The 27,944-nt window shown below is 39.0% G+C and overlaps 1 protein-coding gene across 2 annotated transcripts; it reads right to left on the bottom strand.

Moving 5' to 3' along the window:
- Nucleotides 1–210: 210 nt before the first annotated feature.
- Nucleotides 211–27,944, bottom strand: dnajc7 (DnaJ (Hsp40) homolog, subfamily C, member 7). Of its 2 annotated transcripts, none has more exons than XM_067414220.1 (14): nucleotides 27,766–27,944; nucleotides 18,765–18,853; nucleotides 14,264–14,388; nucleotides 8,871–8,984; nucleotides 8,693–8,767; nucleotides 8,491–8,609; nucleotides 5,914–6,067; nucleotides 5,669–5,833; nucleotides 5,387–5,478; nucleotides 5,239–5,312; nucleotides 5,002–5,148; nucleotides 4,657–4,806; nucleotides 4,376–4,438; nucleotides 211–1,739 (listed from the first exon to the last, which is right to left on the bottom strand). In XM_067414220.1, the coding sequence occupies exons 1-14, from the start codon at nucleotides 27,927–27,929 to the stop codon at nucleotides 1,702–1,704; spliced, it is 1,569 nt and encodes a 522-aa protein (XP_067270321.1). In that variant the 5' UTR covers nucleotides 27,930–27,944; the 3' UTR covers nucleotides 211–1,701. The 2 variants fall into 2 exon arrangements, with proteins under 2 accessions (XP_067270321.1, XP_067270313.1); XM_067414212.1 differs by having other exon boundaries at nucleotides 4,367–4,438; nucleotides 27,766–27,921.

The following is a 27,944-nucleotide window of genomic DNA, read 5'->3' as shown; positions in this document are numbered from 1 at the left end:
CCCAGTGGGGCCAATGAACCGTGTTAGAAACTTTGATTGACATGCCAACACATACTACGTCATTCAATCCGAAAAGCTTAGGTATAATATATTTATATATATATTTAAAATATACAAATATTATTAATATTATAAACAAAATAAAAAGGAGATTGTGAACATGCCTGGTATCGTAAAATAATTTGAAAAAACAAATACAGAGAAGTTAAGTATTGGGTGAAGGGGAAAACAGAGAGGCTTACTTTATTTACATGGCTTTTTAAAAACGGTCCATTGTCAAGACTGTTCCAGCGGAGTGAGCAAAGTCAGCATGGAAGTTGACGTTTGAATACACTGAAGATCTTAAAATGATAAACAATAAGAAAGTATTCCAGACAAATGCTTCAATCTTACATTTTAGTACAGGGTCTGGTCAAATAAACAAGAGAATGCAGGAACACAACAAATCTTCAGCGATCCAATGCCAAGGAACATTTAGTTAAAACGGGAGAGATCACCAAACATGGCTCACTGGTCATGCCTGCAGTTTACATAGATCAATATTACATACACTGTGGAGTCAATAGAATCAAGTCCACAAATAACCAGATCAATTAACTTCTGACATCACTCCCTTCAGAGGATCTTTAATTCAGAAGTAGCCAAGCAAAGTCTCTCCCTGGGTTTAACCTATGAGTGCAGATCCTAGTGTATTTAAAGATCATCCATCCGTAGCTCACATCCAGCGAATTTACAATAAATATACATATCAAAAAAGTGTGTTTTTCATAGTTAAAAAAAATTAAACAGTCATAAACTATCAACACAAAGAAACACTTTACATTCCAGTAAAATGTACAATGCAGCAAGGGATTGAATGGCAACATTGACAAATGAACCTTACAGAGAGGGGCGTGGCCAACAGGTGATCCAATGAACGCTCCCTGAACCTTCGTATGCAGTAGTCCAACAATCCAATCGTCGGATGAGAACTAGCGTTATTCTTATGATTAGATTTGGCATGAGGCACTGCATTCACATAAGTTTACTGAGGTCTTTAAAATGGTTTGCAATGTTGCATAAATATAATCTGTGTGAATTCTGGCTTTGTACACATTAAACAATCTATACGTCGCTAGCTGTAATGAATTCCTGTACTAACCTGTTTTTTCTGACATGCTTTGGATTTGGAGGATGCGAATCAATCAAATGCTTGGGAGAGGGGCTGTCTAGATTAGAGGATTATGTACTCCTATGCAGTGTCAGGAAGAAACAGACAATTTGCATTCTCGTGTTCCCTCCCAACATCAACTGAATTGGTAGTTTCAGCTTTTGAGAACTGAAAACTCAATATTGATTTTCAAAATAATGAATGTGAAAATGACAATGCAGTCGGGTACATTCGATACAGTGGGTTAAAAAAGGGAAAATAAAATAAAACTAGAGCTGGATTACAAGGGCCAAAAAGGACACCGATCAGAGAGAGAACTGTGCAATGCATCATGTTTTTCCTGGTACAGAATGGTCATGCCCCTGCCGTTGTTGTCTTTGTGCACAAGCAGTAAAACAAGTCAATGGCACAGATGCAGGTCCAACTGTGGGGCCCGAAGGCCCATTACACCAGAGTGTCGCACATCAGAGAGCAGGGATGGAGGGGGGCAGTCCGGTTCAGGGGAATTCAGGGGTTGTGGAACTACTGCATACATGCTGGAATCTGCCAAGTTAACCAAACTGGAAGAAGAAATTTCCTGGTCCAGATGCTGCAGGAGGCAAAAAAAGGAAAAAAAAAAGTTAAGTAAATCAGAAAAGAATCAAAATTTAATTAAACATTATGAATTAATCAGATGCAGAGTGTATTTTTACAGTTGCCTTAAATTTAAGACACGTACACACATTTAAAAGTTTGGGGTCCGTAAGATTGTTTTATAAAAAAATATATAATTTATTCAGAAAGGATGCATTAAAATGAATCAAGTGACTAATTATATTTCTAATAGGGATGCACATCAGTACCGGGCCAATAATGCGCTGGTGTAAATTAAAATGCTCCGATACCACGCAGCACATGTGCAGGACAACTAGGCAAAAAGTATGTCTATGAATAAATTTATTTAGTTAATAGAATAATAAAACAAATTAAATATTCATGCCTATATATAGCGGATTGAGCGTGCAACGACATTAACATTAACTGAGCGTAAAACAAGACACATCACTAACATTAACTGATGGTAAAAAGAGAGAGCGAGTGCACACTGGTTGCATGGCTCTTGATTGCTGATTGCCAACTCAGAACATGAGTCCTTTGGATTAAAACCAAATCGTATATTCAAGTAAAACATGACTTATGTAGAATGTGTGTTTTCCTGCTTTATTACGGTGACACAGCACTGGACAGGGCTCGACAATTAAGGCTGCATCTAAATCCGATACTGTGTGTAGAACGTAATATTTTGTTATTATTAAGCCCCAGTGCCCCACACAAAAACATTATAAAACATCAATGCTTTGTGTACTATATTATGTGTGCTGAAGCCATCCCATAGTTTAATGTGAGGTACAGATGAATATTTAAGTCATTAAATTCAAGTTTGCATGAATTTTTCACTCCGCTGCGGCTGGCAGTCATTCACCACTCAGCTTTAAACTGCGTGTTGAGTTCAGTTAGACAGTCAACAGTCAACTCTCTCCAAGATGATTGAATGTTCCTGTTATTATGCTTGATCTGAAGAAAACAGTCTATGGTCCTGTATAAAAATCTTTCTGGAGTTCATTGCTGTAAATAGTGTTTCTTTCTACTGGGTGTCTGTTAGATTACAACACTGAGATGGTATTGTTCTTCACGCACAGTAACTGAAATGTTAAACTTTTAAAAGAAACACCTCAATGAAATATTGCATAGATTGATACACCAGGCGTCTGTCTATATATATTATATATATCTTAGATTTTATACAACTATTGTGCATACTTGTGGAGTAATGATGCTGGAGTGATGGTAACTTTGCCATCACAGGGATAAGTCACATTTTAAAATACATTAAGGCCTAGTCCACACCATAGACCGTAAAAAAATATGGACGACTCGACATCGTCCGTTTCCGCTTGGCAGATTTGAAGCTTTCAGGCGGCCTGCACGGCACGGACATCTTGGAACTGAGTCTGCGCAATAGCGAGTTCGGGACCGGAGTTGCGCAGGAAGTAGAGCAGGAAGTACAGCTGCGATATCAAAAGCCCGCCCACACTCTCGCAGATGCAGAACAATTAATTATGTTGGTGTGAAATAAACAGTTATGGAAATGTAGAAATTAAAGCTAAAGCTCCAATCTGCTCCCAAAAATCTCAAAAAAGTCTGTTAGTGCCTCAGTGACAACTTCACTCAGAGAAGCCGTCAGTCTGAGCTGTCAATGATGACGTCACACCCCCCGTTTTTATAGCATCAAATAACTAACTAAAACTAAACTTATTTTAAAAAAAGGCACACTTGAAATGAAATCATCGTGATGATAACTGCCTTCTTCAGTGACATAAACTAACTTTGGGGAAAAAATATTTGAAGTGTAATTTTATTATTTAATTTGCCTCGCGTCCATTAGAAAACACAGAGGGGCGGCTATACTGGGACCGGTCACCGGGGGGCGATCGAGGCGTGAAAGCTTCTGTAAATGAGAGGGAGACTGCAGGCTTGGTCCACACATACACTGGTATTTTTATAAATAGAAATCTCCGTCCACATGAAAACGCAAAAGAAGCTATGAATCGCCATCAAGAGCATGCCAAACAGTAAAGCTATGCTTGCCAATCATCCTGAAAAAAAGATTATAACTACTGTCATTATTACTAAGCAGTGACCTGCATAGTATGGCATTCTGGCTCCTCTGTTCTGCAATATATTAGGAGAACTGTGCAAGTAGCTGTATATGTTAAGCCCTGTTAGCAGCAATATTTTGGCTACGTCTGCCATTGCACAGACTCTCCTCATGTAAACGAAGGAGAAAGCGGCGCACAATCTAGCGTCAAACAAAGGAGATGACAGTGCATTTGACGTCACAAGCCAAAACCTCCAGTTTCACCGGCTACACTGCAACCAGAGCGTCTAAAAATCGTCACCCTAGCAGGAGGTTTCAAAAATGTTTCAGTGACCTAATACTGCATTTAGTGTGCACGAATGGCCTAACCACATAGAATATTGTGAAAAAATGTGTACGATTTTTTTTACTGTATTTTTGATTGAACAAACGCTTTCTTGGAGCATAAGAACATCATATTTTTAAAAAATCATACCGACCCCAAACATTTGAACGCTAGTGTAATACAATGGTTTATTGTTCAGTCTGACATCTGAATAATGTATGATTATGAAGAGAAGTAAAAAGCACCGCCTTACATGAATTACCTTCGAAACTGAACCCACCAGGGCCACCAAAGAACGCTTTGAAGATGTTGTTGGCATCGAAGTCTGAAAAAAACAACAACAAAAAGAAGACACGTAGAATCATTACTCATCACATGCCAACATATATGGAGGTCTTTTTTGTTTAAGCTTCAGTTAGACGTAAAACTAAACCACAGTAATAATGCGTGAAACATTCAAATTAGTGAAACTCATATTCAAGAAAAAAATGGTGTTGACAGAAAGGGAAGGAACAAGGGCCTGAAAGTGTGACGAAGACAGACCCATGTTCATGTCATCATCCTCCAGGTCGTGGCCGCTGTCATAGCGGGACTTCTTCTTGGGGTCAGAGAGCACAGTGAAGGCCTCGCCCACCTCCTTAAACTTTTTCTCTTCCTCTTTCTGCACCTCAGTACTCGCTCCACTGTGTCGGTCTTTGAAAAATACAACAGAGAGACAGCGTTATAGAAAATCAGGAACAAACAAAACACCACAACTTGAAGACTTTTTTTTACATGTTGGTGGTCCCAGTACTGCTATAGAACAGATTTATGGGTGAAGTCACAGGAATTTCCAGATACAGACTGCATGAGGTGAAAACGCTGAGATTTTTTAAGTGAAATATGTACCGGGGTGGTGCATCAGTGCTCGTTTGCGGTAGGCCTTTTTGATTTCATCTTCAGTGGCGTTTTTATCCACCCCCAGAACCTTGTAATAATCTTTTCTTTTGCTTTTCTTCAGCTCTAACTGAGCGTTCTTCAACAGGTTCTTGTGTTCTGAAACACAACACAGATGAAAATAGATTTGGCACATCTTTAAGGGACATGAAAAACATTTTGATGCATCTAATCAAGATGGACACACACCTTTAGTCTTCTCTGTTTGATAAACCTTCTCATAATCTCTGACGGCCTCTTCATACTGCTCTGTGTCCATGTAACTACAATACAAAAATTCAAAGGTTAACACAGATAAATAACCGTTTAAAGTGCGTAGAAAGAACTACAAACGTACCACTGGGCTCTTCTCAAATAAGCCTTAATATAGGTCTCATCCAGTTTAATAGCTTTTGTGCAATCCTCAATGGCCTGGTCCAGTTTATTTAACTGAGGACACCAGAGAGAGAGAGAGAGAGAGAAACATCATGTGGTGCCAAACAATGACAAAAATGAGACACTTGACCCAGTTTCAGAACAGGAAAAAGGGTCTAGAGTTTGGCCTTGTGGGGCACTCAAACACTGACAATGCTTTCAAACAAAATGTTTCTCCCAAACAAGGAGTAAATCAAATGCTGACCTTGGATCCAACTGTGGCTCGGTTGCAGTAAAGCTTTGCATTGGTTTTGATGTTGTTTGGGTCGATGGTCAAAGCCTCAGAGTATAGGCCATACGCTTCCTCATAACTGCCCTCTTTAAATGCTTTATTGCCTTCCTCTTTCTTCGCCTTTAGGGCTTTAGCATTCTATAACAGGAAAAAAAGACATGGCACATTTAATGTAAAATACAGAATCAGTTAAAACTCCAAAGTAATGCTGCACTTACTCTGCAGGCCAGACGGGCTTTCTCATGGTCTGGTGCCATGCGCAGTGCTTGAACGAAAAACTGCACCGCTTTATCAATGCAGTCTTCGTAGTATAGGCATAATCCCCGCACATAGAGGGCATCGCCATTTGTGGAATCCATCCGCAATATGTCGCTGAAGGTACAAAACAGCAAGAGTGGAGAAAAAAAAAACCTTAGTGCTAACTTTTATGGATTTTCAATGGATGATGAAAATGTGGCAACAGCTGATAACCGCTATAATGTGACCCTGGACCACAAAACCAGTCATAAGATCTTTTTTTGGTAACACTCTACAATAAGGTTGTATTAGTTAACTTGAACTAACCATAAAAATCCCTCTGTTTAGCATTAGTTAATCTTTGTTAACGTTAGTTCATAAAAAGACAGCTGTTCATGGTTTGTTCATAGTGCATTAACTAATGTTAACAAGATCTTAATAATGCATTAGTAAATGTTCAAAGTAACATTAACAAAGATAAATAATGGTTTATAAGTGCAGATCATTATTAGTTAATGTTTACTAATGTAGTTAAATAATGAACCTTATTTTAAAGTGTTACCTACAAATCTAAATATTGAGAAAAATCACCTTTAAAGTCCAAGTCCTTAGCAATGCATATTACTACAAAATGTATTTGATTAATTTACAGTAGGAAATTTACAAAACATCTTCACTTAATATTAATAATCAATCATTTTGACCTATACAATGTATTGTTGGCTATGGCCACAAATATACCCGTGTGACTTATGACAGGTTTTGTGGTCCAGTGTCACATAGAAATTGTGCAGTCTAAATAGTCAGACTTTTGCTTGGCCTATCAAGCATCTTGGCCAATAAAACGTTAACATAGACCAACATTTTCCCCACATACACTGCTGATTTACCGCTCAAACATTTATCATCAATTACAAAAACACTTCAGTATCAGTATAGTTTTGTATTTTTTAAATTAACCACAAATGCTGACATTATATTAAAATGAGTGTTGCAAATATACACAAAGATAAAAAACATCCATCCATGATAATTTCTAAAACCTTTTCCGGTAAAATCTTTCTAAATAAGTAAGTGAGCTTACTTCATAAAAATGGTTTCTACTTGCATTAAAATTGGGACCGTCTCCGAAAAAGTTAACAAGAACAGCATTTGAAACAAATCTTTTGTAACATTAATAATGTTTTCACTCTCACTTTATCCATCAATGCATCTTTGCTTAAAGACTGGTGGAGAGCATGCCAAGATGCTTGAAAGCTGTGATTCAAAATCAGGGTTATTCCACCAAATATTGATTTCTGAACTCTAAAGTTAAATCATTAGTATTGTGTTGTTTAAAAATTAATATGATGGCATTTTCTGTCCATTATTGTAGGTCTGACAACACTGCATCTTTTTTGTTATTTTGACCAATTGTTACTTTCGGCAAATAAATGCTCTAAATTACAATATTTTTATTTGGAATTTGGGAAAAATGTTGTCAGTAGATTATAGAATAAAACTAAAATGTTAATTTTACTCAAACACATACCTATAAATAGTAAAACCAGAGAAACGGATAATTTTGCAGTGGTCTCTTAAATCTACACTGTGTAACTTTTTTTAGTTTATTCTTCGCTAAAAACACTTAGTTCTTTCAAAAATATATGTGCTCATTAATGTATATTTACTTCTTTCAAGTAATAAAGTATTCTCGTAAGTCATTCCCGGTCGCCATGTTGCCCTTCCATCTTGAAAGTACATTAGCCAAAGAGGGACATACCCATAAATTCAAGCTTCGCCTTTCGCGTTTTAACACTCGATGGCACCGTGTCGAATGTGAAGATGGGGATTGCCATGTTAATCTTGGACTAAATCGGCCACCGTAGGAGTTAAAACGAAATCAGAATTGAGAGGAACAGAAACTAATATTCACTGGATGGTCATATACCTTTACACCGCTAGATGGGGGAAAATATCACACAGTGATATTTTTTCCAGAGCTATGTATATATGCAGAGACATGCACACACACATAGGGGAAAAATAATCATTAATCATTATCTATGCTAGAGACTAGTAAAATACCAATATATCGTCCAGGCCAGTTATTTTGATATTCTTATAATTATTTATATATATTATTTTATTTATATTTTAGTTATTATAGTTATTTTAGATTCTAGGCACTGGTAAATAATTATATCCACTTAGTCTATGAACAGAAATTGCATTTTGCTTGGTATAACTGCTCAAGAATTTACAGAGATTTCTTTTCTTTCTTTTGAAAACAGAACTAAAAGACTTTTCACAGCAAGAACAAACCATTTAAACAATTTTAAAAAATCTCTCCGTTAGAAAAAACTACATTTTCAGAAAAGACCTTTCCTGGTCAGCTCTTTTAAAAACATAAAAAAGCACACTTTTAAGATTATTGTGATGCATTTAACTTGCTATTGCTGAACAATTTTATGTAAACATTAAAGCTTATGGTGTCTAGATATCAGTATTGGCATTTGAACAACCCCACATTTGTTGAACACTACAAAACAATTCCCATAATACTGTAGTGCTATTACCTGGCAACAGATTGTGCCTCTGGGTAGCGGCCCAGCAGAGCCAGACACTCTGCTTTCAGCACCTTGAACCTATGACATGCAGATGCAGACTCTAATGCCCGATCCATACAGAACACCACCTACAGAGAGACAGACAGTATATTTTTATATCAGAAATCTGTAAATCAGATCTGCAGAAGCCAGAGGAGCAATATGAACTCACCATCCTGAAGTCTCGCTTTTCAAAGCTGATCTCAGCCATGCGCTCATACTCCAGGATGGACTCTGCGTTCTTCAGCTGCAAGAGACACAGGAGGTCAGAGGCCTTTTGAATGACACCTGCCAAATCATGGATGTCTGCAACGAGACGTGACTGCGAGTGGTATTTATGGTCACTCTACCTCCTGCTGGGCCTGGCTGTTGTCTGGTTCCAGCTCTAGAACCTTCTGTAAGCAGCGGCTGGCGGCCATAGCATTGCCAAGCAGCAGGTGGCACTTGCCCTCACGCATGTGGCCCTGTGGGACAAGATGATAATGATGAATGATATAAAGTATTTAGTCAGCATGCCTTTGAGTGTTTTTAGCTGTGCATTTATGCTTTCGGCAGATGCTTTTATCCAAAGTGACTTAAATTGCATTCAAGATATACATTTTATCACATCATGCAGTCCAAGCTTTTTTGGGTCAGAACCCCTTTGACCAATAATATTTACTAGTGATGCACAGAATTAATTTTTACTAAACCAAAATTAAACTTGTAATTTAAAACAATATATATATATATATATATATATATATATATATATATATATATATATATATATATATATATATATATATATATATATATATATATATATATATATATATATATATATATATTTATTATTATTATTTTTTATTAATAACCTTTATTCAACTACGATGTATTTTTTTTCCTACAGGTACAACATTTAAATGCAAAAATAAAAGTGGCTGTAATAAAAATGAAAATTCCGCTTTGCCATTACAGGAATAATTACAACTTAAAATTAGAGGACTGATGTATTAGCCAATAATCGGTAGATAAAAGCAATTATTTTCACTATTGGACACAAGTATCTTGTCAATGAAAAGGATGCAGAAAAACATCTGATGGCAACTCGTACTGTAAAGAAAATGTCTAAATTTAGGGCAAGTTAATGCAAAAATAGCTACATAAAAACAGGCTCTATTTGACTATGAATCACCCGTAGTTCAAGCCAGGTCTGCAGTGTTTCCCTGCACGAAACATGATTTGTAGAACACCTCATCTAATAAATTGTAAATAGCACTGTGCTTTGTTTCTTCTAAAAAGAAAGTGTCATCTTTCAAATTCTGTCCATTTTATCACGCATTTCAAACATTAAATCCTGTTTGATGTGACAGATCACTGTGGCGCCTCAGTTCAAGCAGCAGCACAGAGCACACCTAAATCTTAAAAAACATGCCTGAATATCAAAAGGTATGTCGAAAGATACACTAAAATTTACCGAAATCGGTATAATGACTTATGTAAACCAGTCAGTCAGTGTTGTAAACAATAGGTCACTTACATTGCATTTAGCCTACCTCAGACATGTATCCAATATTTCTTAAGTTTGTTAGTAAGCAATAAAGAAACACTAGAGAAGAGCTTACTGATAATTATACGTATTTGCTTAAATATGTTTGTCATGAGGACAAGTGCTTATGAAAAAATGTTAGGGGTTGGTAAGAAATTAAATGGATGCTGATGCAGTCAAAAGTAAGTGCTTTTGGACAAAAAGCAAGCATAAGAAACAAAAAACCTACAGATTACAAATGTCACAGTGCGTTTACATGCACATTCTTAAGCCAATTATGCCTAATTAGCCGACAATGAACATGGTCATGTAAACGCGGTAACCCGTTTTCTATTATCGGAGTAAGGTCATAAACGGTGTAAGCATAAACCGGTCGGGACAGGTAGTTTTCCTCCTCTTACCTTGATGTCATGCTCCATGTAAACACATTAACCTGCTTTCTGTCTGCTTATTGGAGTGCGCATGTGTGATAAGTGACAAAAACGCAAACTTAGAGCTGATTTAAAAGCATCCAAACAGAGCGAGCTAGCGTTTTGCATGAAATAAGGACATATATCATAAACGCAGACTCTTTTAAGACCCAGAAAATTGTAAAGAGGTGTTCTCTTATCTCATGCAGCAGAAGTAGAAGAGGTTCAGTCAAAACGCTGCATAACTGCATAAGGGATAATACGAGCCGTAAATCTCCCGCTGACACGGTGCAAGCTTTATTTAACATCACAACTGACGTAACATTTGAAAAACTCAGAGTCAGATATACAGACATTATTACTTTTGACGTCACAAGGAAATAACCCGGTAAAATAATAGTCATGTAAACGCGGTTTACTTGCGTTGTCCGTTTACTGGTTTGCATGTAAATGGGGAAAACTGGTTATTTCAATAAGCTGATTTTTCGGCGTTATCAGCTTACTGGTGTGCATGTAAACGCACCCATTGTTTCAGTGTAATTCAGGATGTAATTTGCTTTTCCGGATCAGCAACTGAGTTGCGCGAATGTTTATATCTGTTCGCTGCATTTCGGTGCCGACTGTTTCATAAACAAGGCCCAGCTCGACGCCGGATTTTCTGATCGCCCAATGCTGAAGGATGGAGCAGTCCCAACGATAAAGGTCCCAACGTTAGAACCGCAGGCTGTGAGTAAGACTGCTTCAAATGTCTGTGTTTTTGCCTATGCCCATCAAGTAGCCCAAACATGATCACGTATAGTTAATTGATCAATGGAGCATGCGATGTGTAGTGCGTGTACATTTGTTTAGCTGGCCACTATATGTGTAACTTTATGTTTGTGTATTGTAAAAGCACTCCAAACAACAATACACAAAGAGTGGGGAAATATGTTGAACTAAATAAGCGCGCTTCTTCATTCAAATGCGCTACTATTCCGTGTCTTTCTATGTAAACACTAGCCTGCCGTGCAAAACCAGTCCGCTTACTAACGTTACAATTGTCTACACAAACTACGCGTAAACACACACACACACACACACACACACGTGCACAACTGCACTTCCCACATGCACACCTTCAAAGACAAAAATACGACGATATAATTCAAGTATAAATATGTAAATAACACAAGTCGCTAAGCATATTATATAGTTAGTGTATATCGTACCACATAGAGACGTCCTGCTCTAGTCGTTTTTGCTGCTGCTCCTGTTCAACTGCAGCCTCTGGGTCTGATTCCGGATCATAGATGTATGGCTGTATCTGATTAAAAGCCATATTTTTATTTTGAATAAAGTTTTTTCCCGCTGTTAGGGATGACACAGCTTTACGACGCACTCGACTCAACACAATAGCAGCAGCGAGCACACGTCATTATTTAGCTCCGCTCACACGACACGCCCCCACCCGCTCGGCTTTTTTCGGAAAGACTCGGAACAGCGCATCTTTCTTATATAATTATAAAAAAAATAAAGACTTTTCGGAGATATGCAGGATGCAATGCAACTCTATAGGTACTCAAGATTGACATGACACTGACTGAAACTGAGTGTTTCACCCCCCCTTTAATAGCTAAAGCTTTTATCACGGTATAATCACGATATTGAAATGCGTTGCAAAAAAAAAAAAAAAAAAAAAAGTGTTGTCATACTATCATTAGGGGTGTTCGATGTCAGGTTTTTTGGAGTCAACTCCGATTCCCGACTCCCACTGTGGGAGTCGGGAATCGACTCCTCGACTCCATTTACTTTACATCAAAACACGGTTAGAAATCAGACAAAATTTGTGTTTAATTTAAACACTTAAATTATTTCCCCGACACAAAGTTCTAAAATCCTCTTATTAAAACCGCACACTTTTAGCGTGGCCGTCCAAATTACTCTAATTTAGTGATGACTTTCGTGGCTATAAACGTTTCTGTATCTACTGCCAATACATCATTTTACATAAGAAAAGTCACGAAAAAAGATGTTGTTGAGTGATGGCGCTTTTGATGCGTTTCTTCTTGATATTTTTATGATTTATTAGTTTAATGAACACATTCACCATGGGAAGCGAAATCTATATTTATTGCAATAATACCATCAATTAAACTAAAGCTAGCATGGAAGCCTATAATTACAAACTAAAGTCGCTGTGATTGTTTTCTATTTCTAAAGTAAGCACTCAAATGTGTGACAATACGACAGCTCTCTGACGCGGTGTATGCCTACGTCAGTGTATTACCTTGCGGATCGCTTCATTTCACTCACTCCTTGCTTATAGTGCACTCAACTGCCATGCACTTTAGATGAGAGATTCAGTAAAATAGAGCAATTTCGGAGACAGCAACAGAGTCGACACCTTGAGTCGATTCCTGTACTGGAGTCGACCTGGACTCTGGAGCTATTCAGAGTCAAGGAATCGACTCTTTTGGACTCGACTCCCCATCACTAACTATTATACATAACAGGTTTAATAATTTTCTTATAACAAAAATAACCAAACATTTAAATACAATAAAACAATTTAAAAAAAATGTTGATGAATGTTGAAAGAATGATAAAGAACATTAGGTAACACTTTACAATAAGGCCTGTTAATGCATTAACAATAACAGAGCGAATAGCTACATTTTTACAGAAGTTATTCTTCTTTGATAACATTATTAAAAAAAAGCAACAGATTGTTAGTGTTAGCTCAGGTCCATTAAACAATAGTTACAAATTTTGATTTTAATAATGAGTTATTAAATGCTGAAATTTACATTTAACTAAGATTAATAAATGCTTTAGAAGTATTTTTCATTGCCAGCTTGTTAGTGAATGAACTAATGTGAAATAATTGAGCCTTATGCTAAAGTGTGTGACGGAAAAATAAAGAATCAGAACATATTCAAACAATATATAGGGCATGTAAATTAGTCTTTTATTAATTTTCAGAAATTAAAATACAAAATGTTTAATTTTGAAAATGAATAGGTCAGTTTGTGTGTAAATGTATGTCTTTTTTACCAATATTTTGTAATTTCTAGCAAGAAATTACTAATGTAGTAATTCAATATTCGTTACCAAAGCTCGCTCTTTTTTTGCTGTAGATAATTAAACTGTTACACTGCCTTAGAAGTTTGTCCGAAATTAGTTTCTTGAGGTGCTTCGTGCACAAAATGCTGCCTTACAAGCAATTATCTGATAAGGCAGCGAGGCAACGAGTCAGCAGCAAATGGCACACTTCATGAGCACTTTCGGTCTTGTGGACTTACAATAGCCATTGCGTGTGTGTGTGTGTGTTCAGTCCACAAGACCGTAGGGTGTCCCATTCGTCATTCGTGGACACACACACAGGACTTCTACCCGGCAGTCAATGCGGCATTACTTTGTGAAAGTGCGGACTCAGAGGAAGACCGTGAGGGTTTATGGTGCCATTTGGGACAGGGACAATGTGTGTTTATTAGAGTGTTTTGTTTACGGGATTACCAGGGAAACGGATGCATTTCTGCTGTTGGGCTGCTCATGCATGTTGGGTCTGTTTACATCAGTGCGCAATCCTCTTTGAAGTGCTGTTCATTTTAAACGGTTGATGGGTAAAATATTCTTAATGCATTCTAAAAATCGGAATAATTTGTAATAAATAATTATTCACAGTATTTTGAAGTGCCCACGATAACAATATTGTGCATGTTCATTATTGCATGTATACCGGCACATGTCTAGCTCCAAGTGAAACTTTTTGAGATCCTAAATGCTCAGAATGTCAAACGGGCTCCAACCCTTGACGTCTCACCTTCATGAAGGTATCATCTAGTCGCACTGCCTGCTGGGAGTCCTCCAGTGCCTCTCTATAGCGACTCAGCATCATCAATGTGGCTGCACGGTTGCCGTAGTAACTGGCATTTTTCGGGCACAGGTCTGTTAAAAGGACACAAACAGAAGATGTAGAAAGACAATGCAAACAATAAGAAACAAAGTGTCATTTTTGTTACAAGTTTTATAGGTTGTGGTGACCTTTTTCTAGGGCTGAAACAATTCCTTTTGTAACGAGTTACTCGAATTAAAAATAAAAATAAAAAAAAATCTTCATTTATTCTTCACTTGCTTCATTTAGTCCAATTAACTACACACGGATGTTGCAGAAAGACATTTTTTGTGTAAGCACTCGGAGTATGTGCAGAGTTTAATTTGCGGCAATTTGGGTGTCAGCTAAAGAGATATGAGCAACTCCAAACATATGAACAGCATGAATGGAGTTTGCTTTGCACATGGATCACCCTCATTGTGATGCGTGTCTCTGTGTGTGGGAAATCTTTAATGAGACTTTATATATACACTTGATAATATCTTTGAAATACACCATTAAAATGTTCTCAATGCTAGGTGCAACAAACATCAGAACAAACTGTAAAGTGTGCGTGTGATGTGCAGCGCTCATGCTTTCAGAGCTGCGTGCTTTCATTGATTTGTGTAATTGTGTAAATCTCACACTTTAATCATATTTATAGCTACTAAATAAAACAAGCTGTGTTACAATGATGAATAATTAGCTTAAAATGTAGATCTGTATGTGCAGTGTACTTTATCTGAATTAAACAAACACATTTCAAGCTTTTGCTCATGTTCTAGCGGTTACTCCTCTGTGTGATGTATAGGTTGTCAACCCTGGTTAAGGTTATTTAAAGGTCCAATGGCATGGATTTTTTAAATTATTTTTTAAATTTTATTTAAATTGTTAGAATGGTTTTATTCTAATAAATTTACAAAACATAATTTAGAAATAAAAGGCATTTTTTCTAAACTGATATTAGCCCTCTGGCTTTATACTCTCTTTCAATAGGCGTTTCTGCTGTGAACCTCAGTGAAAACACACTCACTGTTGTGACTGGCTGACATCTGCATTTGAAATGAGATTATGTGGTGGAGGGGGCGTGGCTTAGTGAGGGGCGAGCAGCAGCTGCAGCACTGCCAGTCCAGAGAGAGACGGAGAGCTGGAGAAAGATCGCTGAGAAAGGGTTATTGTACTGAGTTGTTGAGAGCGAGAGTTTATTTTGTTTGTATCCGAGAGCTCTGAATAAACACGAGTGAAATTTGCAGTGTTATTTCTGTCATAAAATGCTTTCACCACAACTAACAACAAACACGAAATTGACATGAATACTGTAAGAGCTTCTGTTGAGCTTAACAGCGTCATTCATTATACTGGCCGTTTGGATGAGTGTACACTGCAGATATACGTGTGTTAGACCGATCTGAACATTATAAAGAGTGTTCTTTGATCGCTCTCTATAGTTTAATCATTTAAATAACAGATTGGTTTCATACTACTAACAGAAACAACGTGAAGTTGATGGTTTTAGTCACTGGATTGATTCACTGATGCATCAAGACAGCCAGCTGCAGGACTGTCAGTATTAAACAATTTAGAAAGAAAGTCTGTGTGAACTTGAATGATCATCTACACATCAGAACTCACTGATCCCAGATCAGGCATTAATGAACACTGTTACTCACTGTTTGTGGAGGTGCTGTTGAATCCATATGGTAAAGCCTGTGCTGTTGACATCACGACTGATAAACTGACTCCTTTCTCTACTAATTCTCTGGGCGGGTAACGTAGAGGAAGGGGAGGTAGCCTTTCCTGGTATGACGTCGTAACAGGAGAATTCAAGATCAGCTCGTCTGGGATGTCATTTCTCAAAAGCAGAGAAAGACAGCCAAAACTCTGTTTACACCGATCAACATCTCATATTGATGTTGAAAAACGTTAGCCTAGAAATCTAGACGCACCCTAGCAGCAGCAAATCTAATCTGCTGTGAGTATTGTCTAGCAACTCTCAGTACCTTCTGAGCTGTAAAACCCAAACTTTGGTCGGGCTAAACACAGCATGTATAGAGTAGGTGGGTGGGGCTTAACAGAATTACAGCAGAGTTGTGCTTGCGTGCTACAAGTAAACACAGAAACTGGCGAACGGCGGTCTTTCGAATCAGCTTTGACCGCGACTCTGGAAGACTTGGAGTTAAGCTTTTCTCTGAGAAAAAAACGACACTGAAGTCATTCTTAAAAAGGGAAGATGTGTTTGGAGTTTTGCCGACCGGATACGGCAAAAGTTTAATCTGTTAACTAGCTCCGCTTCACTTTCGTTGCTCTGGTTGTTTGTAGCACTATCCAATTTCGTGCACGCCGTGCAGAGGGGGTTTGAAATCAACCGTTTATCCCGCACCTCGGATTGAGCCCTGTCTATGGCGAGTTTCCAGACCAAACATCTTGATGTGGGTCTGGCTTGTCAGGCTAGAAAAACCTCACAAAATGAAAATTTCATGCCATGGGAACATGGAAATTTCGCCAAAGAAGATTTTTTTTAAAAGCAACCTACTACAGTGTAGCTATTATGACGATAACATTGCGTTTAACACTGAGAATTTGAATTTGTGACGATCTGGTGCGGATGGATGGTTTGTTTTTAACAGTGGATTCGGTGAAGTTAGAGCTGATCTGCGCATCTCTAGTACGCCCATCTCTTGTTCTTATTTTAAGTTTCCTTCCTGTCCAATATTTTTTGCTTTTTACAAAAGCCACAAAGCCTTCAGAAGAAAGGCTTATGTCATGCCTGAGCTAAAGCTGAAACTTGAAAGTTGCACAAAATAAATGCAATGTTTAGGCATTATTGTTATTGATATTAATATTATTTTGGTTTATTGGTTGTAGGTTTAGTTTTAGATTGTACTGTTTACCTTTTTTAAGTAATTTGAAATAGATTTTTATATTTTTAATATAATATGGCAATTTAATGAAAGAAAATGGTTGAGTTTCAGAGTTATTAATGTATGCAATTTCAGCAAAAAATAAATAAAAATAAAACAAATTAGATTTTAATTTTAAGATACCCGTCTTATTTTCTCTTATATATTTAGTACTGCTCTTTAAATCAGCACTAGGTAACTTTTCAACCTTCATAATATATTTTTTTAAGACTCTTGTGATGATACATCGACTTACAATAGCTTGAATGACACGTCTGCCATAGCCTGAAGGGGTCTGTATAGTTTTTAATCGTACTTTTAAACTTCGGGTAGTAACCCGAGAACCAAAAAACTACAAAATTCGACTGCTTTACGGCATATAGGTCACTTCCACCACCACTTCCTTACATTCGGACGTGGATCCCAACTATCGTTTGTTTGTCGGATGTTATAGTCATGTCCGAAGCAGCACAGACAAATAAGAAAGCAAAGGTTTTGTTGGAGGAAAGCAATAAGAGGAAATGAAAAAGTGATGGGATTAAAGGCAGGACGAGGATCAACATTGGGCCAGCGTTTGCTCGTTGGCGTGAGCTGAAGGAGGCTTGCCCGACCGATGCTGTCATGCTTGTTATGGTGATTACCTACCACTCAAACATTGAACTGAAGTATCATATAGATTCTGTAAAACGGTAACCAATAGACTACTATAATGACACTGGCTTATAAACGTGAGCATCGCGATCATATGGCGTTTGAAAAAAAATAAAACTCATGAAATTATATTCATATGACATGCTGAAACATATGCCACTGTACCTGGGATGAAGAAATTTCACATGCAATGCAAGCAGAACTCCCGCATGTGAACAGTGTTCAGGGGAACGGTTAGTGATGCGCGGGTCGGCTTTTTTCCAACCCGCGGGGCCGCTTTTATGAAGTTATTTGGCCCGCCCCGCACCACATATTTTTACAACCCGCCCCGCACCCGCGACCATAAAATAGACATACAGGGTCTGCGGGTTATGAGACGACCCGCTCATCACTAGTTCAGGGCTATGGTTGTCATGTCAACAAATGCAAGCACGCATCCCCTGATGTAATGATGACCGAGTTAATGACAGTAGTAGAGGACAATATTTTTTCCCAACTGTAGGGGGATCCCGAGAGCAAAAGTTACCTAGTGCTGGTTTAATAATGGAAAAAGTAATTATTATCCGATTAGTCGATGAAATAATCTGTAGAATACTCGGTAACTAAAAGAATCGATAGCTGCAGCCCTACATTTTTCTTTCTAAAACAAGTGGTTGCCATGACAAAATCTATTTGGGTAATTAAGTTACAGCCTTTGAGGAAAACGTGCAAAGAGAGAACTTGTTCATTTGACTGAACACCGAGTGTAATCTGAGGGCAGCACATGAATTAGAAGTGTGTAGGAATAAACCAGCAACAAAGATGCCTACAGAAAGCTAGGCAGGCAGACAGATAGTCAGGGCGAGATGAGAACGGCATAAACTAGATAGAGAGCCTAGTACACTTTTCAGGGTTCTTACCAATGGCCTTGGTGTAGAAGTTGAACGCTTCAGTGTAGTCCTTCTTGACATAGTATGCATTTCCCTGCTCTTTGAAGCCTTCAGCTTCCCTACAGATTCAAAGCACAAACAAAAATTATATCACAGCAGAACATTAAAATCTGTGTTTGAGAGACCAGTTATTATGTATAGGTATGAAACAGCTTCACCAACAGTCTTTTTTAAACACAGTACTGTTTTTTCAGTGTTACAAATATTCTTATTAAAATCTGGATAAAAGTTTGTAGTTTGGGTAAAAACACCGACTACTGAAGCGATCAAAATAGAGCAAATCACCTTTTGAAAGCAACTTGGCACATCAAATTATGTGGATTCATTCATGGAAGAAATTTATGATCATTTACATTTTTTTTTAAATAATTAAGATCAATTAAACACTTTAAATAGACTGCAGCAATCAACATTTTGTCAAAACCACTAGTAATTTACATTATTTTGTGTGGTTGTACCCTCAGAATTGAGGGAGAATCGTGATCTCAGTTTGGAAGAAAAATAAATTGTGATAGTGCAGCTGCTAGAAAATTAACACATTTCAAACAGAAGACCTCCTCACTAGGGGTGTCCATGGTTAACCGATTGACCGTTAAAAATTGCGTAACTGAGTGAAACATTTTGCTCGGTTAAGTGGCGTCAATGACGTTCCTTGAATTTAGTTGTAATATATGTTTGCACCCCTATAGACCGCCAGAGCGCTCCCAGACATTTGTAGTATCCATAGGGTTAGGGTAGTATCCACAAGAAGAAGTCATGACCAGCTTTCTAAGCGGGCAAAGAAAGCGTGGGAGCACTTTAAAAATGAGAGTGACGGGGCGAAATGCAAGTATTGCAATGCAGAGCTTACCGCATTTTTCAGGCTATAAGTTCCTCCGGAGTATGAGTCGCATCAGTCAAAATATGCGTCATGAAGAGGAAAATAACATACGTCGCACTGGACTAAAAGTCACATTAGGGCAGAAGCAGAGTGGGAGCCGCACGCGCTGTGCATAACGGATCAGAAGAAAGAAAGTTTGAAGTGAGAAACTTGTGAATGACTAGAGAAAAGCAGACGTTACTTTAACTGTAATGAAGAAAACAAAAAAGCTGATCGCGGACTGAAAGCAAGATGGCCAGAGCTGAAGGGACGAGTCCACAGATGCTTGAACTCTGCCGGGAGAGGCTTATCAGCCGCGCGAGTCAAACGCTGTGTCTGTGTGAATCATTCTCGGCTGCATATTTTACTAACGTTACATGCTCTAATCATGCAGGCGCCCTCGTGGCCACTCGCATTGCTCGTGAACTGGAGCGCATCTCATCCTAATTTAACGAAACTCAGCGTACGCCTCGCAGACATGAAATAGATCTTAAGAAACTTGAAATGTCTTTTAACAATTTAAAACGAAAAGAAATAGGCTACTCTCTGATTGTGTAATCCATGATGTTCATTTCTCTCTATAGGCGCGTTCACTACGGAGATGGTGGTCGTCAAATTAATAAACTAAAAATAACCCTGACGCACACTATGGTTAACAGAGTATTAACCGCTAAGGGCCTCGGTTAACGGTTAATGAAAAACTTGAAAACGTGCAGCCCTACTCCTCACACACAAAAAACAACCCAAAGCTAATATAGATCAGAAAATACTGCTGGCATATTCATATGACATTTCAAAAATCTAAGACCTTTAAAGAATGGCCTGCATTGTCAGGACCCAAGATCCAGAACACCTGCCAACACAGGAGTAAAAAATACTCTAAAACACAACTTTAACAGGGTGTGTGTGTGTCCATTATAGCAAATACATTATTTTCTGAACTATAGGTGTCTGGTGGAAGCGTACAAAGTCAGATTAGACTGCTAAACATAGATCCTTCACTACCAACCAATAGTGTCTGTTTTAACTCAATCAAAAACCACACAGATGTAGTCAGGTGATATGGGGTGCTTTCTGGGAAACAATGCAGGGCAGCATACGTTAAAAGACGACTGGACAACAATTGTCACATTACCGGTTTGTAAAACAATCGATTGGGGCACAATGGTCCATTCTTCATACATCGCTAACTCCAGTGAGCTGGATTTGATTGTTGACGATTTACATTTATGCATTTGGAAGACGCTTTTATCCAAAGCGACTTAAAGCGATGCATTTTAAGCTACACATTTTTTTTTGTCAATTCTTGCTTTCCCTGGGAATCGAACCCTTGATGTTGCTAGCGCCACGCTCTACTGGTTGAGCTACAGGAAAGCTTTGGTATGAACTTGGATTGTTTGGTTCTTGCAAGCTCATCCTGAACTTGCTGTCATAGTGAAAGATAGGGTTGGGAATCGTGATAAATTTTCCGGTTCCGATTCCGGTTCCATTAAAATTATTAAACAAATAGTGGTAAAGGAAAAAGGCAAAATACGCAACTTTAAACAATCCTTTTTTGTGTTTATTACTTGCTCTCAAATGAAAATTTACAGGTTGGCAATGTCAAAAAAAAAGTCCTGTACTATACATATATTCCAGGATTAATCGAGCCATATGGAATTTATGGAAATTAAAATAAACATGTTCAAATTTACACCTCTGAAATTGTCTTATTACATTTTCTCTCTCTGTTTTAGGGATGTTAACCGATGACCGTTTGACCGATGGTTGACCGTATCAACGTTAACTGATCAAAGTTGTCGGTTAAAAAAAAAAGTGATCTAAATTAGGCTATTATAGACAGTGGACTAAACGCTACTACAGTTAGCAGTCTCATTACAAAATCTTTTTGTGTGAAGTGAACATATCCCTCACACTCAATTTTTCATAACTCTCCTGTTTGTACTCATAGACCGTAAAAAAATATGGACGACTCGACATCATCCGTTTCCGCTTGGCAGATTTGAAGCTTTTAGGCGGCCTGCACGGCGCGGACATCTTGGGACCGAGTCTGCGCAGTAGCGATTTCGGGACCGGAGTTGCGCAGTAGAGCGCAGGAAGTAGAGCAGGAAGTACAGTCGCGATATCAAGAGCCCGCCCACACTCTCGCAGATGCAGAACAATTAATAATGCTGGTGTGAAATAAACAGTTATGGAAATGTAGAAATTAAAGCTAAAGCTCCAATCTGCTCCCAAAAATTTCGAAAAAAGTCCGTTAGTGCCTCAGTGACAACTTCACTCAGAGAAGCCGTCAGTCTCAGCTGTCAATCATGACGTCACACCCCCCGTTTTTATAGCATCAAATAACTAACTCAAACTAAACTTATTTTTAAAACGAACACCTGAAATGAAATCATCGTGATGATAACTGCCTTCAGTGACATAAACTAACTTTGGGGTAAAATATTTGAAGTGTAATTTTATTATTTAATTTGCCTCGCGTCCATTAGAAAACACAGAGGGGCGGCTATACTGGGACCGGTCACCGGGGGGCGAACGAGGCGCGAAAGCTTCAGTAAATGAGAGGGAGACTGCAGGCTTGTTTGTACTTAATAAACCAATAAAAACATTTGGGGCGAGGTTGCAGCGTTTGCGCGCTCACAAGGTTTGCAAAAAATAAACAGGCTAAAACACTCGAGGTTAGAGCCAGAGCATACGACAGTATGAAGCGTCATTCCGCATAAGATGGGCTTACATTTGGAAATATAATATCTACATTTCAGTGGTAACACATAAGGTGTTGATCGTCTTTCTTTATTATTGTTAGCACTAACTTACCTCGAACTAAAGCGGCGTCTCTTCAGAGCTGTCATTTTCTTAAATGAGCCGCGACACTGTTTCAAATGAGCTCATAACGCTAGACAAATGCCTTTATTTTCAACGCGATCAGCTTGTACCGAAACCATTTCGAAACTAATGAGCCATGGTCCTCGGATTACAAACAAGCTCCTTGGCGCCGCGTTTGCGGGACTCGCGCTGTGGGGGATTTTAAAAAAGTGACGTGAGGGGAAGGGAGGTAGAGCCCTGCATTTATGCCCGACTTTTTTACGCCCCTCGGGCCGGGCTTCGGGCCAATTTTCACGCCATACCTAAAACGCGGGCCGGGCTTCGGGCCTTTTTTAGGCTTCTCCTTCGTTTTATATTTATTTTATTAATTAAAAGGAACAATGAGATGTTCTGCGCTGGTGAACACGAGACCATAATAGCTAACGCGACTGTCAAGATGGCTTGCACAGTGTTCAGAGCATGTTCAGAGTCCGCGCCAGCAGCAGCAGCCCGCGTTTCTTCAGCGCAGCTGCTAGAGTTAAGGCCGGAGACACACTGCAAGCATGGTGCTGACCGTAGCGTTTCTGTTGCGTGTCATCCGCGGGGCGTCTGCTGCTATTAATGAACAGGGCTATCAATGTAGTCCGATCACTAAACAAACCAATTCAGAAGGATGAAAGCATTTCAGACGAAACTGGACAAATGTAAATGTAGCCTATCTGGTTGTTTAAACCACATGTATACATTTTACTCCTGGCAAACGGTTAAAAAATAAACGTGTGAGAGCGTGTTATGGGCTATATGTTGTAGTCAGATAGATATGATGGCGCTGCACGCATCGCCGCAAATGACTACTGCAAGCCAACGCAAATGGCCGTAAATTAAACTTAAAATAAGTCTTAGATGCTCAAAAACACAATCATCTTCAATAAAAATGAATGAGACTTATGATCTTACCAGTGCGCGCTTTCTTATGTGGTCGTTGAATTTGAAATTAGCTGCTGAATAAAATGCATCGAATCTTTTGCTTCCGTTGCTGTAAACTCCGTTAAATGAGCATATACCACGGGAATTGAAGATCGGATTTATATTCATTTTGCGTAGGTGTAAGGTAGGCTATAAGACAACCTGCATGTTCTTTTTTTTATTATTTGTTTTTAGATTGTTTAGCTCCGTTTGCGAGAGCCGCGAGCAGAATCAGTCTGCCTCAGCTCGTCAAAAATGCCTTTTAGGCTACTGGTGGTAATAGTTGGCGAAATTAACTAACATTGTGATGCTTGAAGTGTTTTATATTTATGAATTTTATTATAGGCAAGACAAGTCAAGAGTTGATTTGAGAGACTAAATAGATTTAATATGCGGTTAACTCACTGTCGGCCGCTGGTCGCTTGGTCGTCACTTAAAAAAAATTAAAACTATAATTTAACAAACAAAAAAATGCTCCAAACATTTTTCTAAATTAACTCAAAGAAACGAAACGAAATAACTACTTTGACATTAAAAACAAAACATAACTATTTTAATGGCTGAAAAAAAAAAAAAAAAAAAAAAAAAAACGGGCTCCAGTCGGACTCGGGCCGAGAATTTTGATAAGCTGTCGGACACGGGCCGGGCTAGGGCCTCAGCGTCTCGGGCCAGGGCCGGGCTAGGGCCTAGATTTGAGGCCCGTGCAGGGCTCTAAAGGGAGGCGGCAGCGCTAAGACAGTGTGTGTGTGTGTGTGTGAGAGAGAGAGAGAGAGAGAGAGAGAGCGGGAGTGCGGCTTGCGGCTATGCTCCCAGCGCTTCGCACACACTTTGCACCAGAACCGTTTTCGGAACCAACACTCAGGAATTTCGCGCGGTTCCGGTATTTTTCAAAAATCAGTATCGGTTCTGCATAAGAACCGGTTCTCGGTTCCCAACCTTAGTGAAAGACCCATAAACTCAAACCTGCTCGGGATCAGGGGTTTGAGTGTAATGTGTTGAGCTTTTTTGCCAGGTGGCTTTTTTAATGATATGATGTCATTACATTGCTGTCTTGCCACCAGCCAATCACTGCTTGTTGATCATGGTTTCGAATATTGATAACTGATGAACCGATTAGAAGATCTGGCATCTGTCAAATAATCTTGGCTGAATTACGCGACATACAGAGAACAGACCCCTTTTCGACACATTTTAAGACAAGAAAGGTGAAGATGATTTTTGCTGTTATTTTGACATTGAAAATGGTATCTATTGAAGAACCTTCAATGTGAATCTTTTCTATAATCATGAGTCATCATCATGATATTAGTAAAGCTACAAAGTTGAACGTAATCATTTTTGCGAGTCCAAAAATGTTTTGTGGTTTATCCATAACATTAAGGTTGAACCACTGGAGTCACATGGACTATTTTAACAGTGTCTTTACTACCATTCTAGGTCTAGAAAGTAGTTGTTGTGTTGCTGTCTTATGGAGGGGTCAGAAAGTTCTCAGATTTCATAAAAAATATCTTCATTTGTGTTCAGAAGATGAACAACGGTCTTACAGGTTTGGAATGACATCTTTTTCTTTCGGCTGTTCCCTTCAGGGGTCGCCACAGCGAAGCATCTGCCTCCATCTATTCCCATCCTCTGTATCCTCTTCACTCAGACCGACTACCTTCATGTTCTCCTTCACTACATCCATAAACCTCCTCTTTGGTCTTCCTCTTGACCTCCTGCCTGGCAGCTCTAACCTCAGCATCCTTTTACCAATATATTCACTCTCCCTCCTCTGAACATGTCCAAACCATCTCAACATAGCCTCTCTAACTATCTCTAAAACATCTCACATGTGCTGTCCCTCTGATGTACTCATTCCTGATCCTATCCATCCTCGTCACAAAAGAGAACCTCAACATCTTCAGCTCTGCTACCTCTAGCTCTTCCTCCCGTCTTTTCTTCAGTGCAAATGTCTCCAGTCCAAACCTTACAACATCGCTGGTCTCACTAATGTCCTGTACACCTTTCCTTTCATTATTTTATCACATAACAGACCTGACACTATTCTCCACCCATTCCAACCTGCCTGCACACGCTTCTTCACCTCTCTTCCACACTCCCCACAGGTCTGGAATGACATGAGGGTGAGTAATTAAAGATAAATAACATTTTTGGTAGATGCTAAACTAACCCTTTCGTTTTGTTTTATAGAAGTATACAATGACAATAAAGGCATTCAATTCAATGAGCCTCTAGCCAAGACCCCAATGGCAATCATGTTTGATTTAAACCACTGACTAGTACCCATTAACACAAAGGAGAAACAATAAATGTGATTATTCACAACAGTCACAGCTGTTAAGGAAGTTAGCATGCCACCTTCCTCAAAACCTACTTGCATATCATGGCTGAATATTCTGGAATATTCTCAGGGGGAGTGGTGGCAACAAATCACAGACCAATGTTCACCCTCACACACTCCCTCTGACAGACAGCAGGTGTAGTGATGAGTTTGTCCCACAACACCTCTGTGGCCATGCAAATAAAATGCTTTATTCAGACCTACAGCATGACATCACGTTCACACCCTGCAGTTAATTTGGACTCCAAAACCTGGCTGGTACTTGATGTGAATCATCTGTAGAAGCAGGTCTATGAGCTGACAACAATTTAGATCACATGAACAATTAAGTCTTAAAACCTAGTAGGCGTTTCCTATAGAACACAAAAGTGCCTGTTCACATTTTCAGCAGCTTTGGTTCCGGAAGTATTTTTCCCACAAGGATTTTAAAAAGGTCTTTGTTAAAGAGTTAAGCTAAAAACCAAACCATCCAACTATGAGGCAAATTACAATTACAAAACTTGGGAAAGAACTGCAATCCCCATGAAGCATTGTCAATCACATACTCTAATTAAAAAGTTGTATGGAGGATACAAAATATGTATGCAATGCATACAAATGCTTAAACAACCTCTATGGAGAAAGTGAAACTTTTATTTCCAGAAAGCAAATGGTGCACTTCTTACATTCATGAAGCCCAAAATGACAATAATATTGAGAGCACAAGGAACTGTAAACAAGTCTACATAAAATTGCAGACAAATTGTATCATAAATTTCAAGCATAATAAATATTAAAAGTTAACAGGTTTGTACTATAGCATGACAGTACTGTGGGACTCTGACAGGTAACGTTAATACTCTAACTACAGTTAGCATGAGGAAAGTCATGTCAGACACGAGGTTGACTTCTTCGCGCCTACAGTTACATCTCGGTAAACCGATCAAGTTCACGTCATGCGGCCATCCACCCACATTACCTTCGGGCAACCCGAAAGTTCCAGAAGTAAACGACTCGTTCTATAACCTAGAGCTCACACAGAGCTCACACTCTAACCTAGAGTCGGTGTTCAGAAGAATGTCCTGTCTGACTCGAATGCCACCTAAATCGGCAATGAATAAATATAATCGAAACGTCACATTCATTTAAAGGGGCAGTACGTCTCAAATTAAAACTCGGTAGGCCTAATCAAAGCAGACATGCAGAATGTTAGCAAGTGACAGGCTCTTTCACCATTCACTTATTTATTATAATTTACACCACAATAAAACAAAACGATGACTGATGTTGTCGTTCTCCTTAACGTGTTAAATCCGAGCACATAAATGTCAGAATGTTTAAATGGTGTGGGTGAACGGTTCCTTTAAGAGATACATTTTTAAAAGTTGCGAATGTGTCCGCGTTTCTAACAAGGACAAAATGCCCACATAAGCGGCAGAAGTCGAGGCCCCAAACGTTACGATATGAGATCCGCGGCGCGGGTAGAACGTCATTTCCTCTAAAGACTCACTCTATATGTGCTTTTTTGGGGGGGAATTGTAGTCACCTACCCAGGGTATCATTCAACTATTAACGTTTCTAATATAAGATGCAACAATGCCATCGATATACAACTGAATGTCATGTGTGCCGGTTTGAGCGCGTCTGCATTGTATTCTTAAAGAGCAGTGATGATGTCACGTTGCCTTCAACCCAATTCTAACCCTAAAACTGTGTCACGGCGAACAGCACAGCTGTCGTAATAATACGATCCATGGCACCCTTGGTCGTCGCTTCAAAAGGTCAAAGCTCGTTTAAGGTGTATAAGAATAACACCAGGTTGATCGCAAGGCACCCCAACACTAAGAGCAGCTGCTTGGCACACTAGGCCATGGACACCCCTTGATTTTCAAGTTATGCGGCAATCACTATCTCAGGGTCCTTCTACATAATGTATTCCCGATCGGAGCTTCCCTAAAAGCCAGCTACCGCGCGGACGGATCGGCTGGACTCAAATTAAAGTGATCGCTCTTCTCGGGTACCTCTCTAACTCCTCGTCGCTGGTTAAGTCCATCTCTGGATCCACGGACGAGTCGTAGTCAACAGTCGCCATTTTGCTGTAGAGAGGCGGAGAATGAAACGAGGCATGTGTGCCTTTCATACTGCCTTCAGCTCCGCCTTCCGCTGCCGTGCGCAATATGCCCATAGTAGGTCAACGGAT

Source organism: Pseudorasbora parva, chromosome 2 (assembly GCF_024679245.1).
Source record: "Pseudorasbora parva isolate DD20220531a chromosome 2, ASM2467924v1, whole genome shotgun sequence".
NCBI lineage: Eukaryota > Metazoa > Chordata > Actinopteri > Cypriniformes > Gobionidae > Pseudorasbora > Pseudorasbora parva.
The sequence above is the reverse complement of the archived record's forward strand: the minus strand, read 5'-3'. Positions and strand labels throughout refer to the sequence as shown.

What these genes read in the sequence shown, in the direction of transcription:
- dnajc7 (XM_067414220.1), bottom strand. Translation starts at nt 27,929, where the DNA reads ATGGGCATATTGCGCACGGCAGCGGAAGGCGGAGCTGAAGGCAGTATG. An exon ending in AAAAGCGAGACTTCAGGATG is followed by an intron (nt 8,610 to 8,692) that starts GTGAGTTCATAT and finishes GTCTCTCTGTAG; the next exon opens with GTGGTGTTCTGTATGGATCG. An exon ending in AAGCCCGTCTGGCCTGCAGA is followed by an intron (nt 5,834 to 5,913) that starts GTAAGTGCAGCA and finishes TTCCTGTTATAG; the next exon opens with AATGCTAAAGCCCTAAAGGC.